General features: G+C 39.0%; 2 protein-coding genes across 5 annotated transcripts in view; one reads left to right on the forward strand and one right to left on the reverse strand.

Annotated features, from left to right (window-relative positions):
- Window positions 1-15,408, forward strand: part of RANBP9 (RAN binding protein 9) — a 49,751-nt gene extending 34,343 nt beyond the window's left edge. Inside the window, exons 8-15 of one of the 4 annotated variants that reach the window (XM_089516792.1) lie at window positions 569-677; window positions 1,894-2,084; window positions 3,025-3,172; window positions 4,327-4,448; window positions 5,585-5,713; window positions 8,478-8,629; window positions 11,159-11,270; window positions 11,791-15,408. In XM_089516792.1, coding sequence (XP_089372918.1) covers window positions 569-677; window positions 1,894-2,084; window positions 3,025-3,172; window positions 4,327-4,448; window positions 5,585-5,713; window positions 8,478-8,629; window positions 11,159-11,270; window positions 11,791-11,921 — 1,094 coding nt within the window. In that variant the 3' untranslated portion in view covers window positions 11,922-15,408. The remainder of the gene's footprint in view (window positions 1-568; window positions 678-1,893; window positions 2,085-3,024; window positions 3,173-4,326; window positions 4,449-5,584; window positions 5,714-8,477; window positions 8,630-11,158; window positions 11,271-11,790) is intronic. The other 3 variants (XM_089516793.1, XM_089516795.1, XM_089516794.1) reach the window with 3 other exon arrangements.
- NOL7 (nucleolar protein 7) lies at window positions 13,218-19,431 on the reverse strand. The gene is made up of 8 exons (XM_089516798.1): window positions 19,255-19,431; window positions 18,374-18,434; window positions 17,200-17,258; window positions 16,774-16,805; window positions 16,384-16,480; window positions 15,119-15,240; window positions 14,955-15,032; window positions 13,218-13,562 (listed from the first exon to the last, which is right to left on the reverse strand). The coding sequence occupies exons 1-8, from the start codon at window positions 19,410-19,412 to the stop codon at window positions 13,489-13,491; spliced, it is 681 nt and encodes a 226-aa protein (XP_089372924.1). The 5' UTR covers window positions 19,413-19,431; the 3' UTR covers window positions 13,218-13,488.
- Between the last annotated feature and the right edge of the window lie 403 nt (window positions 19,432-19,834).

Here is a 19,834-nt window from a genome sequence, read left to right on the forward strand (position 1 = left end):
AATTTACTCAATAAAACTGTTGTGCTAAGATGTCATTTTTAATATTTTATTTTACATTCATTCTTAATATATTAGTGCAACTGATTTTTAATTTATAATGTTTGGGCAGGGGGAGAAAAGCTGATAGACTACTGAGGCATGATATTGGACCTTTTCCATTATTGTAATGTGAGGCTAGGCATTTTCATCTAGGCATTTTGTTGTTGTTGCTGCTGCTGCTTTGCTTCCCCCCCCCCCCCCCTTCATCTGTGGCTTTAGTGAAGAATTTAAGTTAGTATTGTGATGTCTGCTGTACCTCAGTTTTTGAGAAGGCCTGCCCTGGCAATACAGTACCATTAAAATATGTGTGTATGTGTGAAGTTGGAAAGAATTTGAAATCCATCACTATCCTTAGGATTTTAAAGGATTCTGTTGGAGCCCAATAGCAAATGGCTGCTGTAAAAAAAAAGGTGTGTGAGAAGATTAACTCTTTCACATAAATCGCTAGAGCTTAGAATTGTTAAGATGTTGAAGTATACACCAATATGTATAGAGCTCAAACTGTTATTTTTTTTCTTTTTTTGAACAGGAATTCAGAAACTGGTTTTAGCAGGAAGAATGGGAGAAGCCATTGAAACAACACAACAACTGTATCCAAGTCTATTAGAAAGAAATCCTAATCTTCTATTTGCTTTGAAGTGAGTCATCAAGTAAAGTGTATCTGTGTATTGTGCTTTCAAGCTTCCATACTAAACAGTGGTTTAACTGACTTATCTGGGTGTAGGAATTGGGATATGCTTTCACAGTAGATAGCAAAACATGGTTTGAAATCTTATCTTATGTTCCACAGTCTTGAGAACCATTTTATATAATAACAGATTCCCGATTTTGATTGTTCTGTAGAAAAGCTTTAGAAAGTGAAAATAGTGTTTTGTGCCTTTGAATTTGTCAGTAACTTCATGTATCCTGATCTTGACCTTTACATTGCATGGCTACTGCCCACCAGCACAACTTTGGTTTTGTATATTTTAAGTTCTAATTGGAAAAAGAAAGTAGGTCATAAAGAGATCTGTTGTTTATTTATCTCATTCTAAGTTAGGCTGAGAAGAGTGATCATGTAGCACTTTAAAAAGAAAAGAAATAGTGCACTTGTGGTTGCTGGGAATGAGGTCCAGAAATTACCCCTTCTCCTACAACTCTCAAACTATTTTCCTGTGTTTCTCAATATGTTAAGATATGCACACATATTCACAAATGTTCATGTAATCATTTTAAAAAGAAGGGGAAAGGGAATAGTGCAAGGAAACTTTCTCCTACTGAACAATATTGGGGGGGGGGGGGGGAAATCTCAGCTTAATAAAAAAATCAGTGATATCTCTACTATATTCAGGAATGTTGTATGTTCTGTTTGCTACTTTTTTTATTTCCTTAAGGAATGAAAATGACATGCTCAGAACCTTTCCCCAGTATTTAGGCTACAGTTGATGTCTACTTACCTAGGTGTTAGCCACATGTAGCTTAGTGGAGTTTACGTCTGGGCAGACATATAAAGGATTGTATTGCTACCAGATTTCCCTACTGCATTGCCTTATTTGGGATATGAGGAAACAGCTGCAGTTAGGAACTCAGGAAAGGTTTTCTTGCTTCTGCAGCATGGCACTTTCTTTCTCTCTCTATTGTCTTTTCCACCTCCTCTTTTTGGTGCAGTTAACAGGTGGCTTGATTGTACACAGAGTGGGAATAAGGTGAACTCTTTCTGCAGTAGTGGTTATATATGTCACTGATGTTCATTTATGTAATAAACTGCAGCAAAACTACAACCATACAAATATTTAATAATACAGATAGTGCAATTAGATTTTTGAAATGTATTATCTTAGATATATAAAGTGATTCTTCTCTTATGTTTCCTAGGGTACGCCAATTCATAGAAATGGTCAATGGTACAGACAGTGAAGTGCGATGTCTAGGAGGTCACAGTCCAAAATCTCAAGATAGTTATCCTGTTAGTCCTCGATCATTCAGTAGTCCCAGTATGAGCCCCAGTCATGGAATGAATATTCACAGTCTAGCAACAAGCAAAGGAAGTAGCACGCATTGTTCTGGTGAGTTTAAGGCAGCTGCAGAAGGTTGCACTCAGAAATATTTCATTTCTAAATTCTGTCCATTAATTAGCATATGAATAATGTGTGTTGTGGTTAGTGTTCTACAATGCTGAATGGGTGGTTCTTCCTGATGAAAATAACAATTTAGGAGCTTATCTGTTCCTATGTACCTCCTTTTTTTATCCACAGTGAGGACAGTCATGTGAGTATTACCTCTGGTATGGTCCTATTTAACCTAAGATAGAAATATGGAATGTGGCGTGTGTGATTCTCACATTCTGTGACAGCATTAGTTTTCAACAGAAATTGATTACTTGAAGAGTTTTCATCTTCTCAGACCTTTTCAATAAAAGTGATGGGGAGTAAGTGGAACTTATATTACATTAACACCTGTTAACTGGTACTACTCCTCTCAGTTTGTTTGAGAAATCAATAAAAATCAGAGAAGAATCTTCTCCTCAGCCCAAGGGCTGTGCTCTCAGCATCACTTTCTAACAGGCAGAAGAAGGGACCAATTGTTTTTCATCCTGCATCAGTTCATCTACTGCTGTGGCCACTGCAGAGTGGAGAGTGTGCTTCTGCTTTGTGAGGGAGGGATGGCTATAGGAAGAGAGAGCTGCTTCTAGTTGCACCTGCCCATCAGGTAATAATAATAATCCTAAAATTTATATATATTTTCCCACCTCTCCCAGGTGGATCGAGGCAGGATTACAGCCCAACAGTAACAATAAAATACAAAAATAAAACATATAATTTCAAACATTAAAACAGTTAAAAACAGTACCCTGAGACTGGAACTGGATGCTTTGAGGTTAGCTTGCCCTTTACAATGCTTTGTACAAACAAGTTGTATGGAAGTATATATTAAGTGTAGGCTAGTGTAGCAGAGTTACTTTAAATACTATTCTGATTGTTTAAATTTTTACTTGCTTGGTTTTAGGTTTTGAAAGTAGTTGCAGTAATGGAGTGATATCAAACAAAGTACATCAGTCCTACTGTCACAGTAAACATCAGTCTACGAGTCTGAATGTACCAGAACTCAATAATATAAATGTAACACGATCACAGCAGGTTAATAGCTATTCCAGGTGAGTACATTAAATAACACATGATGCTACAGTTTTTCATGAAGTACTTTTAGTTTGCCCATTAGATAACCTAGTATTGTGCTGATTATTTTTGGGGGGAGGGTAAGGGCAGTTTATAAAAGTCTGTTATGATTGTTTCCTACCTTTAACCTAAGAAATACTAAAAGCTGATAAATGATCAGTCATATTTAAGCACATTGCAAAGAAAATCTGACAATGAGCTATTTGCAAAAGTAGCCAAGAACAACAGAGAATGCTGTTTCTATTTTCTGTGCCTTGGAGGAAGTAGACTCAAGTCTGTGAAAGTTCATGCTACCAACCTCTGCCTTACAATTACCGTAGTCTCAAAGGTGCTACAAGATCCCTTTGCATTCTGCTTTATATAACATTGTTTCACACTATTGTGAGGAGCCTTTTAAAATGAATTTTTAAAAATGGGCACATAGAAATAAGAGCCTTAAAAGGGCCATTTTAGCATTTGAAGTGGCTTGGAATCTGACACAGGACCACTGTCGGGATGTTCACCCTTATAGCAACAGTGAGCCCTGAATGACATTGCCATACTAATGTCTCCCTGCCAATAGTGGCAACCAGAAGGGACTCAGGCGGTGGCAGTTGGGCAGCACTGTTTATTTCAGGAGAGTGTATGTAAGGTAGCAGTGCCTGCCAGTTAGGTGTGAAGAGCTTAATTCAGTACTGTGGGCTGAACACCACTGGTAACCCTTAATGAGCACTCAGTGAACACTGGGAGTGGGTAATGAGTGAAATCTGTCCATGCCCACCCTCAAATCTGAAGCCAGCACTGTTTATATATCTTTACACTTTCATTTATCCAATGCTGCATAATTTTCTCAGTAATAATGTTATTAACACCACCATAAGACCTGAGAGAGCCAACAGAAGATGGGACTTTTCCCCAGGATGAGCTGTTTCAGTGTAAACTGTATCATCTGCCAATTGATCAGGATTCTTTCTTAAACCTTAAATCAGATTTTAGGTTATAGATGCAGAATATCCATACACAGCATGGATGTGTATCAAAATGAACGTTTATATTCCTCCATAGTTGTGGAACATGTGAAGGTGAAACTTTAAAAATGAGACCCAATTCCGAAGTCTTTATGCAGTTAATGATGCATTTTTCCTCTTCTCAGCAATGATGTAGACATGGAAACAGATCACTACTCCAATGGGGTTGCAGAGACGTCATCCAATGGCTTCCTAAATGGTAGTTCTAAACATGATCACGAAATGGAAGAATGTGACACAGAAATGGGTCTGCAGCAATATTTCTTCTATATTACTTATCACTTTTTATTTAATTTACTTGGAATTATGAAATGAAATTTAGAGCCACTCAGTTTTGCTTTCAGGAAGTTTACATTATTCTCAAATTCTTTATTTAAATTAAAATTCCAATTAAAATATTTTATGGAAGATCTTCCTATGTATCTGCCAAACATTTGAATAAGAACTGCTGTGTTCTCTGTATGTTTTCATTCTCTAGTTTGGCTGTAGAGTTCAATATACTAAGAAGACAGTTTAGAGTGGCCCTGTTTTTCTAGGATTCAAGGTGGTTTTGTGCTTGAAATGGCATTTTCTTGCCCAGCCATCATAAAACAATTTCATACTGAAATACCAGTTGAGGCTAGATGAGATGGGTCAATCAGATGTTGTGAAATGGCTTCTGTGTGATATGTTCTCTGCATCATAGCTGATAATGTGACCATTTTACACTGTGAATGCAGCATCCTATTTTCTTGGCAGAGGTTTGTCTGAAACCAGTTTAAATAAAAAGCTATGTTCTGCATTTTTCGAGTGCCACAGAATTATTAAATTATTTTTCCCAGGTCTTTGAATCTTCAAAGGAACTTAAACCCTTTCACACCCTCACAGTTATGTTCTTTTTTGTATTTGGTATATAGAGTGGGTAATGCCTGTGACTAGTAATATTGTTCTTTTATAGATCATATCTATAAACATTTTTGGAATTACTTAGTTTAAAAAAACAGAATTTTCTTGGTAGCCCTTTATAAACAGAAGAGTACAGTTTTTCTCTTAGCAAGTCATCTGCCTACCAGTACTGGATCAAGACTAATGTTTAATAGTGATTAGGAGGGAGTGAAAGATTGAGAAATGTTTAAAGAATCATGTGGTTTCTTCCTACAAATTTACAAAAATAACTTACTATTCTCAGGCTGTCTGAAGGAGAGTCCATGACAAGTGGAGCATCCCCTTATGCCAGCACATAAAGATAGGAGACTCAGATTCCAAATCCATTTTCAGACGTTTACTCTCAACTCCTCATCAGTTTTAATTTTCCTACTTGGCCAGCTGGTTAGCTTTTCACATTCTCACTCTCTTCATCTTTCTAAAAACTAGTTAAAATCTGTTCAAATTCTTTCTCTAAAGAAAATATAATTAAGGCTGCAGAATTGGCAAAGAAAAAGAGAAAAATACAAGACAAGGATGGTGAAAGGGAGGACTCCCGCTTGCCTTCCAAAAAAAAAGAGAAGAAAGAAAGAAATGACAAACAGAGGAGTAAGTGATTTTTAAAATCTACCCCGAGACCACAGGTATGCTGGTCAGTGAGGGTGAAGAAAAGGTACAGAGCTCAGGAAAAGGTTCAGTTAACCATTGAGAACTGAGGGGCTCGACAGATGGGCAGGAAGGGGCAGCGAGATGCCACTCCTTTCTGCCCCAGATCGTTGCCGGGCAACTGCACACCGCGGCAATGATCCAATCCCTCTTGGGAGCAAAAAGAAGCTGCTAAAAGCAGCTTCCTGGAAGGGGCACGATTATGGCACTCATGCGCCATGATGACGCCCCTTCTACGGAGCGCCGTTTGGGTGCTCCAATGCCCGTGCGTCGTCATGGCATGCCTCATGTGGACGAGTGTGCACCAACATGGCGCATAGGCTGCGAAGGTAGGGTTGGGTGCATGTGGACACGCAGCCCTATCCAGCCCTACTTTTCAGCCCCAGGCCAGCACAAAGTGCTGATCTGTTTAGGGCCTAAGTCTCTGAACACACAGCAGAAATGGTGCTAAAGAAAATATTTAATTCTTCTAGCAACACTGAGTTAGAACAGTGGCTTCACTAAGGGGATGAGGATCGCACCAGGTGATACCACTGCTCCTCAAACATCTGTATTTTTTCAGAAACAGGCAGTGGCATTTGTCTGTATTTCTTTATAATGCTGAAGAGATGGTCTGAGTGGGGTGAGGATTAGTGGGAGGAGAAAGGCGAGGCCCCAGGTAGTTTTTTTCAATTTAACATTTCAGATTTCAAAATTTAATTTTTAATTTTTTTTAAAAAAAATAAAAATTAAAAAAACATCACATTTTACCAAATTTTCACTTTAATCACATGAAACTATGTATATATAAACACATGTATTTTCTTCATATGATATTATAATTCAAAGATCATTTTAATTTTGCCGTTGTTGTTGTTCTTGTTTATATTACAACTATTACCATTAGATTCAGTGAAATATGGGAATTACGATTTATGAGTAAATAAGTACAAAAAGCTTTACTAAGGATTCCTTATGGGTTTAGTATGGGAGGAGGTCAATGGGAGGTGTGAAAGCAGGAGTGACAATTATTCCTTTTGAAGAGGAGGAAGGGGTTTTCATCTGCAGAGAGAATGTAGACTTCTTAGGTTACAATGGAATAAATCAAGATTCTAATTTAGGAGTCAAGGACAATAGCATGCAAGAGAGGAGCTGGTCACTCCAATAGGGTGGAAAAGCTCAGTTCTGACAGGAAGAAAATACTAGTGAAGAGTAGATGGCTTTTTAGTCATGTGTGGAAGTTAAGAGCAACAGACGAATAGATTCTCAAAGTGGTTTCAAAAGGCCACTTGCTTGTCATAAATTTCCATCTTGCTCTGTGCTAGAGATGTAAGGGAAAGGCTTTTTAAAGCTCGTTCTGAAACCTAAAATGAGGTCTACCATAGCACTAGGGTGGAATAGAAAAAGAGTACAGCTTTTATGTTCTAGATATATTGGATGACAGATCTATGCTCTGGCCAGAACCCTTTTGGGATGCTATGCTAGTGTAAGTGTGGTCTGTAATCCAACAGTTATTCTGCAAGTGCAAACCCAGCCTGCTCTCTCAGTGGGTGAGGAAGTATTCAGCACTTGTGCTCAACTGTATGATAAAAACATTAGTATATATTTACACTGCAAAAAAAGTGTATGGGATCTTGGTCTTCGCCTGCAACTCTGCCACAGTCATTGTTTCCTACACTATCAACTGCATGGCTGAAATTTACCTTACTGTATCTTCATTCAGTAGACTTAAACTAATTAAATCCATATAAACTTATTTTGAATAGAAGTGCTTATATACATAATCTGTTTCAGTTGAAAATTGTTCTGTGAGCCCAAAAATGCATTAGATTTGTCTCTTTTTGAGTACTGCTCTTCAGAATCACCTTAGCAGCTGCTGCTAAATTTTAAGAAAGTTTCAAAAACAGTTTATATTATGCTGGCAGAGTATTAGTCCGTTAAATATTAACATTTAGTCCCAGATGGTGGACCTTTCTGATTGCCAAAGTCTTAGAGTGCAGTCCTATATATGTTTGGAAATATAGTCGGCTCTCTTCTTACACTGGCTTGCCATATGCAGATTGGAGGATGAGCAGATGGCACCATCCCATTCTCCTCAATGGTGGTGTGTTCAAGTGGCTGTGCCACCATTGGAAACAGCGGGACTTGAGATCCTGCAGATTTTGCTGGCCACAGGGGTCTGTCTGTCAGGAACAGAATCCACATGGATATGAAGAGCTGACTGTATCTCCCTTTGTGTATCATGGGACATGTTCCTAGGGAATGTGCACAGGACTATAGAATTATTTAAATGCTTCTGTCTAGAATGCTATTTAATTTGTACCTATGAGGCATTATATTAGATACTTGCTTCCAAAAGAGGCAAGATGGTCTTCTACTAGTAATAGTACATTTTGGCATTGGAACTCTTCAAAGAAAGCTTGCCTGGTCAAATCATTGGTTCTTTCAGAAAAAAAATCGTTTTGTTACATTTTTGCACTGTTCATTATTTTTAGTGTGTTTTGTGGTGTTATGATATAACTAAACAGGTGATACAATGGTAAATTTTATTGTATGCTGCTTTTTAGTTCTCAGAACTGAAAAGTGGTATATAAGTTGGATTTATAAATAAATCCACATTCCTCCTACTACCATTTTTCTCTTGACTAATTAAATGAATCATTCACAAGCCAACACAGTGTTCTCATTGCTCTAGTACACTAGTAAAGGTGCCTTGTTGTTCTTACAGAGGTTGATTCCAGTCAGTTGAGACGCCAACTGTGTGGAGGCAGCCAAGCAGCAATTGAAAGAATGATTCACTTTGGCAGAGAATTGCAAGCCATGAGTGAACAGCTAAGAAGAGAGTGTGGCAAAAACACAGCAAATAAGAAGATGCTCAAAGTAAGTTTAAATACTCTGGCACTACAATATAAGTTTATGATGATGTTATCAGTCTCACAGGAAACACTGGTAATGTGTTGCCTGGAGAAGAGATGGTTAAGGGGTAATATGACAGCCCTGTTTAAATATGTGAAGGGATGCAATATTGAGGCTAGAACAAGCTTGTTTTCTGCTGCTCCAGAGAATAGGACCCAGACCAATGGATTCAAACTAGAGGAAGAGATTCCACCTGAACATTAGGAAGAACTTCCTGACAGTAAGAGCGGTTCAGCAGTAGAACATGTTCCCTTGGAGAGTTATGGAGTCTCTTTCTTTGGAGGTTTTTAGGCTGGATGGCCATCTGTTGAGGTTGCTTTGATTCTGTGTTCCTGCATGATAGGGGGTTGGACTGATGGACCTTGTGGTCTCTTACAACTCTGTGACCCTATGACATATCTAGATTGTGAGGCAATGAAAATTAGTGATCAGTAATAATGTTGTGTTTGACAGTGATGGGATTCTTTTTCAAGTAATAGTCCAAATAAATATATTTTAATACTAATAGAATGTATGCCCAAAACGTTGGTTTAGCAAAACACTGGTTTAGCAAATCCTAACTTCAAGCCAAAGGGGAATAATGTGTTCATCAGGCCATGAGTGCCCCTTGAGAGGGTGAGTCCAGTGACCATTGCAAAAGCCCACACACATTCACGTTTCAGACAAAAAGCTGTTTTTGTACCAAAACCACCTTTAAGGATAAAAAAAATCTCTTTTCATAGAATCATAGAGTTGGAAGAGACCGCAAGAGCCATCCAGTCCAACCCCCTGCCATGCAGGAAATCCAAATCAAAGCATCCCTGACAGATGGCCATCCAGCCTCTGTTTAAAGACCTCCAAGGAAGGAGACTCTATCACCTTCCGAGGAAGTGCATTCCACTGTCGAACAGCCCTCACTGTCAGGAAGTTCCTCCTAATGTTCAGGTGGAATCTCTTTACCTGTAGCTTGCATCCATTGTTCCGGGTCCTGTTCTCTGGAGCAGCAGAAAACAAGCTTGCTCCCTCTTCAACATGACATCCTTTCAAATACTTAAACAGGGCTATCATATCACCTCTTAACCTTCTTTTCTCCAGGCTAAACATCCCCAGCTCCCTAAGTCGTTCCTCATAGGGCATGGTTTCCAGACCCTTCACCATTTTTGTCGCCCTCCTTTGGACACGCTCCAGTTTCTCAATGTCCTTTCTGAATTGTGGCGCCCAGAACTGGACACAATATTCTAGGTGGGGCCTGACCAAAGCAGAATACAGTGGCACTATTACTTCTCTTGATCTAGACACTATACTTTTATTGATGCAGCCTAAAATTGCATTGGCCTTTTTAGCTGCCGCATCACACTGTTCACTCATGTTCAACTTGTGGTCTACTTGGACTCCTAGATCCCTTTCACATTACATGTTCTGGAAAGCTCCCTCCACAAAACACCTTGAAAGAGGACAAAAAGTGACTAATTTTCACTTCTGGTTGCCCAGAATGACATCCTTATGTCCTGCAGACCTCCAGAAGAGCCAGGAATTAGGCAGTATGGCCCCCAGGAGCATGGCCATTCCTGGCCTAGGGCTGTCTGGCTACTTGTGGAGCCACTTGTTCCATATGAACTTGACTAGTGTCACAAGAGCATGAGTGATCTTTTGAAAATATTGCTGCTTGCAGAAACCCCCTTGTTGGCATGTGGGAAAGGACTTTGTTCTGTATGACTCCTAAACTTGGAATGCACACTTGAGTTACAGTTCATTCCCATTTTTGTTCAAGAACAGGGTCAAGATGAATAATTTAAACTTGGCTTCAAAAGATTGTTTACATTTTAATGGGTCTATTTGAGTAGTATTGGGGGATTTAAACTGTTTTTTACCATTCTCAAATGGTGGCAAGCATGACACTTGGAGGCCCTGATCCCTCCTCATCTTCTTCCCAAACCTTTTCTCTCCTCGAGGGGAAGAGAAACACAAGGAGGGCATTTGGAGCAGTCACCTCTGACTGAAGAGGGGAGGAGGACAACAGGGAAACTCGCTGGACCACAGCCTTTGCTTTCTTCCACCACCCATCCCTTCATTGTCCCAGTTCTCAGGATGAGATGGTGCTGCATGAATATATTCCTGTATATTCCTGAATGTACAGAATGTGAACAAAAGTGTGCACACTAATATTTTTTTAAATTATTTACTATATCGGGGGGGGGGGGGGGAATGCAGCATTCACATTTGGGTGTAAAAGGGCTCACAAGGGTAAAAGGCTTGAGAATCACTGCTGTATATTATTTAATAAGCTCTTACTCTACAGAGTGGACATTTTATCATGATTTTAAAGACACTGAAAGAGGTATTTGGAGTGTTATGTTTTGGAAATTTGGTGCATAGGTAAGAATATAATTTTAGTTTTTATTTGAGCGAGATAAAAGCTTAAAATAGAAAGCATTTTTGTACTTCAATTGGATAGTTATAGCTAGACTTCTGTAAAATCTGGTAATAGGGAAGTAAGCACTGATTTTTCAACAGGATGCATTTAGTTTACTGGCATATTCGGATCCCTGGAGCAGTCCAGTGGGAAACCAGCTGGATCCCATTCAGAGAGAGCCTGTCTGTTCTGTTCTCAACAGTGCAATACTAGGTAAGTTTTACCAGTTATCCTCTTTGTAACTAATAATCATATCTTAAACTAAGAGCACTTCTGTGCCATGATAGTGCAAATCATAGTGGGTCTTAAAATTTTGTGGTATAGAAGGCAAGGCTGAAATTTTCAGTAAATGTGCAAATTGTTACTTCTATCAGTAACTGATTGGGATCATTCGCCCTAGCTTGTGTATAAACCCAAAACCAAGCCCATTGGCATAAATATTAATATTTTCTACTCAGTCTCTTAATTAAGAATCAGTGAATGTCAATATTGACCAGGTTTTGACCAAAATAAACACACACATGGTTTTATCCCATTTTAAATTAGTGTTTTAATATGATAATTTGTAATTGTTTTTAGCTGTATTCCATTTTATTCTGTGCTGTTCACCAGCTTGGATCCCATGCTGAGAGAAAGAAATATAAATTAAATAATGGAGGGCTGGATTTTTTGAAAACGTAATTGCAAAAGTGATTTTTCTACATTACAAATATTCATTGTTGGATGTTTTCAGAGACACACAATCTACCAAAGCAGCCTCCACTTGCACTTGCAATGGGACAAGCTTCACAATGTCTAGGATTGATGGCCCGATCAGGAATTGGATCCTGTGCTTTTGCCACAGTGGAAGATTATCTACATTAGCTATGCATATGAAGATGATGTCTGAGGTGTGTGATGTGGCATATATTCAACATGAAAGTAGACCAGCTCTGCCAACTGGGAGTTTGGATTTTTAAAATTATGTACTAAGGACAGGTCTGTTGCTTTACATTGCTTCCTAGTTTACAGCATGATGCAAATGATTTTCTAAACTACTGTTAGGAGAAATTTTCCATCTTTAACGAAAGTAAAATATCATCAGTAACATCAGATCAACAAATCCTTGAATCGTTCCAAACAAACCAAAAAGGCCCTACCTCCTGAAACATAGGGTCAAATAGATAATGTTGTGGATGTGTTAGTATGTGGGTGATGTAAACTTCAAGCAGGATAATTTGCCAACTTCCACCCCCATTATTACATAGATCAATCAGTGTAATTTGCAAAATGCATAAGTACCTGACAGTTTGGCTGTATAGTATTGATGGGAAGAAATATTTTTAATGTGTACTGTAAAACTTGAAATACTCAGGAGCTGAGTGAATATGTTTGTTGCTACTTAAAATCTCAACCTGTTTCCTAGTGGTTTTTGTTTTAACATGGTCTTTTCAACTCTGTTTCCTGTTTAATTGCAGACAACTTATGTTGTAGACTCACCTGTTTAACTGTTGTATTATAACAGTATTACATGTCAACACAGTGTGGTTATGGCCTATTTATATAAAAACCAAATATTTAGTCAATTTCAGTCTTAATTTAATCTTTGTACACCCTGCATTTTTAAAAGTGCTTAAATGAGTACTCTATTGCAATAAAATGTAGTGATATCATCATTAACCAGCCATTAAATACTTCTACTTATGGGAGGATGGCTACCTTACCTTTTTGCTTGTCTTACATTTTGGATCTGAGTAAGCAACTTCTAAATTTGCATTTAGATATGACTACTTTGAAGAAAGCACCATTTCTTGAGACATGGTCATGGTCCTATGTCTAGCTAGGACTGCATGTGTTAAATAGGTTTCTGTGTTTAGCTCTCTCTCATCTATTTTTCTGCTGGTAGTGGCATATTTTTTTCTCCTTCCCACTTAATCACTTTCCAAAAAACCTGCTGAAGAAGGCTTTCCCAACTGTCAACATACATGGGGAAAAGAGGCAAGAAGGGCAATATTCTCTGGATGGATGCCACTGCTGGCTAGTGCTCATTTACATACAGACATCAGTTTTGCCAATACAGTACCGAGAACCTCAATTGTTGGAAATCGGCTACAGCAAACTCATTTTTGTTACCTTTACACAGAGAATCCAGCACTGTATAAGGGAGGAAAGGTCATCACAGACGAGGCATAAAATGTTTAATGATAAATGTGAAAGATAACAAATCCAGTCTTTCAGTTAAGAATGGATAAATACTATCCACTTAAGAGGCCCATCTGTCAATCAGTCAGTCAAAAACTGAACTGGATAATATGTAAGGATTTAGAAGACATAGGATAAGGTTGAAACTTGAACATAACATTTGTACAAAGTTACAGAAATGAAAACAATGGAATAGTTTCACAAAACATAAATGTAACTAAAATCTATTTGCTCATTTTACAGTGAAGTTCTATAGGTCGGTTTTCATTTTTGAAGACATCCAGTGTTTTGTAAATTTCTTTGCCTTTTGCTTTTCCATTTCACCTAGGGGAAAAGCAAACATGTAGTTGTGACATCACTAATGCCAAGCTTAAGGATATTTAAATTACAAGCTATTATTATTATTATTATTATTATTAATAATATCCCGTCCCTCTACAAGATGCAATCCAGGCAGTTTACAAAGATTAAAAAGCATATATTTCAACAACCTCAATCATAAGAGAAACTCTGTCCCCTTCTGAAGCTGGCTCCTGCCATTTAAATCCTCTTCCCACACCTACTGCTGGCAGTCATTAAAATGTCAGATTCACTTACTGTGGAGGAGGTGACTATTTCCTTTTACTCCACAGTAACTGTGAAACAAAACTATAAAGTTCAAAACGTTACTGGGAACATTTGCTTAAACTATGTCAGTCCCACCAGTGGTTCGCATGTCAAGAACCACTGTGCCAAAGAAGAATATTCTAGGAACTTAAGTATATTCTCCCATTTTCTCATTCATACCGAGATGCCCTTTTGTGAAGGGTTTTTGCCCAAAAACATTTATGAAAATTTCATTGAGGCCCCCAAAAGTGAAAAACTTTTGGAAAGGTGCACATAAAGCTCCTTTAAAACCCTTACAGTGCTCTCGCAATACACAAGGTTCTCACTAATGGCGCTTGAATATCTGTGATACTTCAGATAGGCACCGGAGGGAGGGATGGATCCCCACAAACGGGCAATGACAAGTGTACTCTGAAAATCAGTAATTCACATTGTTTTACCCTAAAGTCAAATGGGTCTTAGTGCATTGAAGTTTTCATAGGATTCCTCTCCCTCAAAAAGTAGACAGTGTCACCTAAACCAGTGGTTCTCAACCTTCCTAAAGCTGTGACCCTTTAATACAGTTCCTCATGTTGTGGTGACCCCTAATCATTAAAATTATTTTCGTCTCGGTTCCTAAGACCATTGGAAATATGTGTTTTCCAATGGTCTTAGGCGAGCCCTGTGAAAAGGTTGTTCGACCCCCAAAGGGGTCACGACCTACAGGTTGAGAACTGCTGACCTAAACCATTATACATGTAATGGACTCTACCCACAAATAACACTTAGGGAATTTTGATAATGGAATAAAAGTTCTTTCCTAACAAACATTTATTTAGCTAAGTGTCTTCAACCTATAGGCCTCTGCTTGTTTCTTTCTGTCTTGAGGGTATTTGGTTGCCATATCCACTCTACCTCGAAGCTTTTATTCATACACTCGTCTCCGACGGATTCCTCTCAAGTTTAAACCAAGTCTAGACTTGACAAATTTTGGACAACGCATATAGACAATGCACGAAGACCACTTTAAATTGTTCCAACATGATGAACATTTTTGGATATCAACCTGCTGTGTGTACCAGGATAATCAACCTGAACCCAATGTACAACTGGAGGAACATAAAAACTCACCCCAGGAGTTATTCACAAACTGGACTGCAGCTTTTTTAACTTTACTTTTCTTGTTTTCAACAGAAAAATACTGGTTTGCTGAAAAGACAAATGGGTAATTTAATCAAGCTATGCAAACAGATGATTATATATTCTGCTGATGCATCAGGCAGAAGTCACAGTACCTGTAGTTCGGTTGGAACCTGCTCCATACAGCTGCCTTTGTATGAAGTCTTTCGCTGCTTGCTGTTGTCTGTTTGTTAAACTCTGATCTTTTAATCGGACAGCCATGTAACGTTCTTGGAGCCTAGTGATAAAGGAAAAGGTTAGACATTGTTATCCCTTGCTTTACTGGAGCCACTGCATTCAGAATGTTTTAGCCAAACAATTTTCAACTTCCTGAAATACACTGTTTTCTTATTAATATAACTAATGACGACATGATTTCCTATGTATTAAACAACTTTCACTTAGACTCAGAATCAAAATTAATCCCTTTACCACAAAGAATTAGCTCTTCATTGCCAAAAACTGATATCTTACTTGACCCCCACTGCACCATCTCAAATCTCTGGTTCACACATGGTACTTCCTCACAAGACAGTTGAGAAGGATGTGGGGCTTTCACAGCTACATGGAGATGCCCTTTGTGTTAAAGAGGACTAGACTACATGTGGTGCTCCAGATGTTGCTGAAGTGTACCTTTCATCAGCCATAGCCAATCATGGGAATATACAGTACACGTGGGATCACAAATTGCCTACCATAGGGGAAACGATGCCTCCATATGGATGGTACACATGTGGTCACTCCATTCTGGGACCACAACAAAGTACAATTCCCAGAACTACATAGCATGGAGCCAGGGCAGTTAAAATGGTGTCAAACTGGATTATTTCTGTAGTGTGGATCCAGCAAAGGTTGTGGCTCAGTTTCAACCCTACACCATCACAGAAATTACTTGATACAGAACTGTGAGTGTTGCCACCATATTTCCCATTTGTCTCATTATACAGGTGGTTTTTGGTATCCACTGGGGTTTGATTCCAGGACCCTCACTGGATATCAGAATCTGTGGTTGCTTAAGTCCCATTAAATACAGTGGCATAGCAAAATTGTGTCTCTTATATGAAATGGCAAAATCAAGGTTTGCCTTTGCAATTTATATATTTTAAAAATATTTTCAAGTTGTAGATGCTTGAATCCATGGATAAAAAAAATCTGTGGATATGGAAGGCAAAAACGTTTCAGAACGACTGTTTCAGAATGCAACACAAACCTGCAGTACATAATGCAGTCTCTCTACAGTGCTTTTTCTAGTTTCAACTGATATTTAGCCAATTAAATGGGTGTAAAGGAATTGGTATTATCAATCAAACATACTCAGAATGAATTAAGAGGGTTTTCTTACTTCAGTATGGCATACTAAGTAAGAACTGCTAAGCCATACCTAGTTTGCAGTATTTCATTTCCACTGTCTTCATTTGAATCTTCTTTATCATTTTCGGATTCATTTTCATTTTCAGATTCTTTTTCGACACTCTGATCTGTTACCAATTGATACACTGAAATTTATTTTATTCCTGTATGATGTCCCAACAGTAATTGCAAAGTGTGACCATCTTTAATTAAGTAATTGCAAGTTAATTTAAGGCATTAGATAACTTTTTAGAAGAAAAAGAAGTGATAAATACCAATTACCAAAAACGGTATTAAACAAAGCTAAAAATGTAATGCCTCTCTTACAGTAAGTATACTATTTCACTGGTGTTATCTGTCAGATCTAAATAAAAAACCCACAATAATAGTAATATAACTTGGAGCAGAATTTTATACATACCTTCCTGCGATTTATCAGGCAGCTGTTCTTCACTGAAGAAAAAAAAGCTGTATTTAGGAAGCCATTTATAAACCTGTAGCAATTATTACATACTTCTTGAATTACTGTATATATAAATATTTGTTCTGAGGACACAATACAAATCAGAAGACTAAGTAAGGAAGGCTTTTGCAGGTGCCCAAAAGCTATGCTGTCCACACATCTCACATATGAATACAGAGACAGTTCAAACAAGGAAAAAGTTAGGCTCTCTTTTGAACATGGGCAGAAACTAGCATATGCTCTATGGCATTAAGAGCAGTAGTTGACATGCAACAGGAAAACAAGTCAAGCAAATCACCATTTTTCTGAACTGCAGCCAAAGGCAGCATATAGTTAAACGGAAGTTGGAAAATCTGTTTCTGCCCTCGAACTTGTTCGGCTTACCTTTTCTGTGCTGATGACGCCAACTCTTCTAACACACTGGCAGGAAGCAGCTTTCTTTTCTAAAATGAATGATGATGATTCATTTATATCCCACCTTTCTCTCAATAATGAGACTGAAGGCTGCTAACAGCATATTTATACAGATTAAAACTGCAAAATGTTCAATAAAAGTTAAATATAAACGCTACTTTAAACATTTAATTGATAAAGGTAACAATAATAAATATTAAAACATTGGTTAAAAGACTAAATACAAAGTTTACTTGCTAATTAGCTTACTTGCTGTTCACCACTATGATCCTTGGAATAGCGGTATATAAATAAAACAAATTATTATTATTATTATTTAAAAATAGCACCCACAACATTAAAAGTTGTGATATTTGTAAGTGAAGACTGTTTCCAGATAATCATTATCAGCCCTTTAGTAACACAACACTAACTGCACACCGAGCCTTCAACTGAAAGTTTATATCCTTGTCAAAGTATGCTTAGGAGTTGACAGATTGGTATCTTGACCACGTTTCATCTTGTAATAAGAAAAATAATGTTAACGTGAAATTAATTCATTTGGTCTTCGCTCTTTTGTGGCTTTTAGTCTATGACCAAAATTGTTGCACAGGGTTCAAGATGACTAGATTAAATCCAAGAAAACCTTTCTCACAGGGAACGGCTGTGTTACTTTCAGTATTTTTAAAGACCTTTTTGAAATTGCACCCTAAACAAGCGATACATACATACAGAAAAGCAAGAAATATGAATTCAAGGATTTTGGTTCATGGTAACGTCCAAACTCATACAGTGCTAGAATCATATTTCTCTTTTAAATGTGATTTTGTTGTTTGGGGTTTTTTGTTTTTTAGATTTAGGACAACCAGAAAAAGGGGTCTGCAGAAACATTTGCATGTTACAAAGAATATAAATACCAAGGGCAGCACAAGAGTGTACAAAATTTTAGTGTACTGTTTCTAGAATATCCCAAAATGTAAGTACTCAGATGGAGATGGGCTACTCTGCCTGTCTAGTTACTTTGGAGGTCAGTGTAGCATTGGCCATGTGGGCCGGAGCATCTGGCCATTAGTCCAAAAGAGCTGAAGGGTAAGAATTTCCCCACTCCAGTTCCCTGCTAGAAAGCCTCCACAATGAATAAGGAGAGAAGATACGACGTTATTACCTTTTGTTCCTTGAATAGTTCTTCTCTGTGTCTTCTCTTTTCTTTTAAGAGAGCCTTGTCTCTGAGAAGAAAAGGGGATAATCATTATTTACTTGCTTCATGATACAAAGAGCTATCTACATACAAGTTTAAAGAATACAGCACCATTGCCTTTGCCTTCCAAAACTGGGCATAGCCAGAGCAGAGCATTTATGCTTGCTTTTAAGAAGTGGTCCAAAGGCCCCCGACTAAGGATTGCTTTGTTTTAATGGAAGGAAGGAGTCATGCAGCTATAAAACCAGTACAGCACACTATAAAACAAGCTCCCCCCTTCCAAAAGACCTAGTGCTTTACAAAATGAATATGTTCACATTCATCAAGATGAAGACAAGTTCATTCATGGTCCTCTGGCTCTCCAGGACGGGAGGAGATGAAGCACCTCTCTCTGCCTGTGCCTTTGAGTTGCCTTCCCCTCATGGCAGCCCCATGAACCCCAAAAGGCTTTCTTAGACAAGGAAGACACAAGAGGTGGCTTTGGCACTGGATACTCATTGGTGGTCTCCCATCCAAGTCCTAACCAGGCCTGACCCTGCTTACTTTCCAAGACCTGAAGGGATATGGGGCCTTTAAGGCTGCGGTTCCCAAGCTCTGATCCTCCCAGTGTTTTGTATTTCAGCCCCCAGGAGCCTCAGCCCCTCTCTGCCATGCAGGAACTCTCAATCGAAGCCTCAATGGCAGATGGCCACCCAGCCTCTGCTTAAAGACCTCCGAGGAAGGAAGCTGATCTTGGCCAACAGTCTGGGATTCTGGAATGGCTCTGCGGCCGTCGGTCCTTGTGCTAGATTGTGTATACAGTCAGGATGCAGCCAGGGGCCTTGCAGGGGCCTTAGGCTTCTTCCCACCTCCGCTCCCTCTCGGCCGCCGCCCGACGAGCCTCCGCCGCCGCCTCCCTCGCGCTCTCGAAGGGCACCTCCTCGGGCGCCTCCTCCTCCTCCGAGGAAGACGAGGAAGGAGCAAGCTCAGCAGCAGCGGCCGAGCGGGTCCTCCTTCGCGCCACCATCTTCCTCGCCCGGCTTCCGGTTGACCCGGAAGTGGAGAGCCTGAGCGGAAAAGGAAGTGACCAAACCGTGGGCGGGCTCCGCCTCCAAGCCAAACAACGCAACTTCCGGTTTGAGTGCTATTATTGGTGTGGCAAATGCTGTTCCAGGGCTGCATCCACACTGGGGAAATAACCCGGTTTGATAGCGCTTTAATTTTGTTGTCTCTCTCGTTTCTATGGAATTCTGGGAGTTGGAGTTTGTTGCGAGCTCCGCTCTGGGCCCACAACAAACTCCGACTCCCAGAATTCCATAGCAGACAGAAATCTGTCTTTTGTCCAAGTGCTAAGTTTGCCTTAGGAACACCACTTGAAGCCCCGTAAATGTCCACAACTCGCACTAATCACATTCTCCTGTCCAAGCTGCTTTTGAGAATATCAGAGCC

The sequence above is a fragment of the Sceloporus occidentalis genome, unplaced genomic scaffold (assembly GCF_023333645.1).
Source record: "Sceloporus occidentalis isolate IW3139 unplaced genomic scaffold, rSceOcc1.0.p SCAF_3, whole genome shotgun sequence".
In the NCBI taxonomy this organism is placed as follows: domain Eukaryota; kingdom Metazoa; phylum Chordata; class Lepidosauria; order Squamata; family Phrynosomatidae; genus Sceloporus; species Sceloporus occidentalis.

What these genes read in the sequence shown, in the direction of transcription:
- NOL7 (XM_089516798.1), bottom strand. Translation starts at nt 19,412, where the DNA reads ATGGTGGCGCGAAGGAGGACCCGCTCGGCCGCTGCTGCTGAGCTTGCT. An exon ending in GCCTGATAAATCGCAGGAAG is followed by an intron (nt 16,481 to 16,773) that starts GTATGTATAAAA and finishes AATTGGTAACAG; the next exon opens with ATCAGAGTGTCGAAAAAGAA. An exon ending in AATGAAATACTGCAAACTAG is followed by an intron (nt 15,241 to 16,383) that starts GTATGGCTTAGC and finishes CTTTATCACTAG; the next exon opens with GCTCCAAGAACGTTACATGG.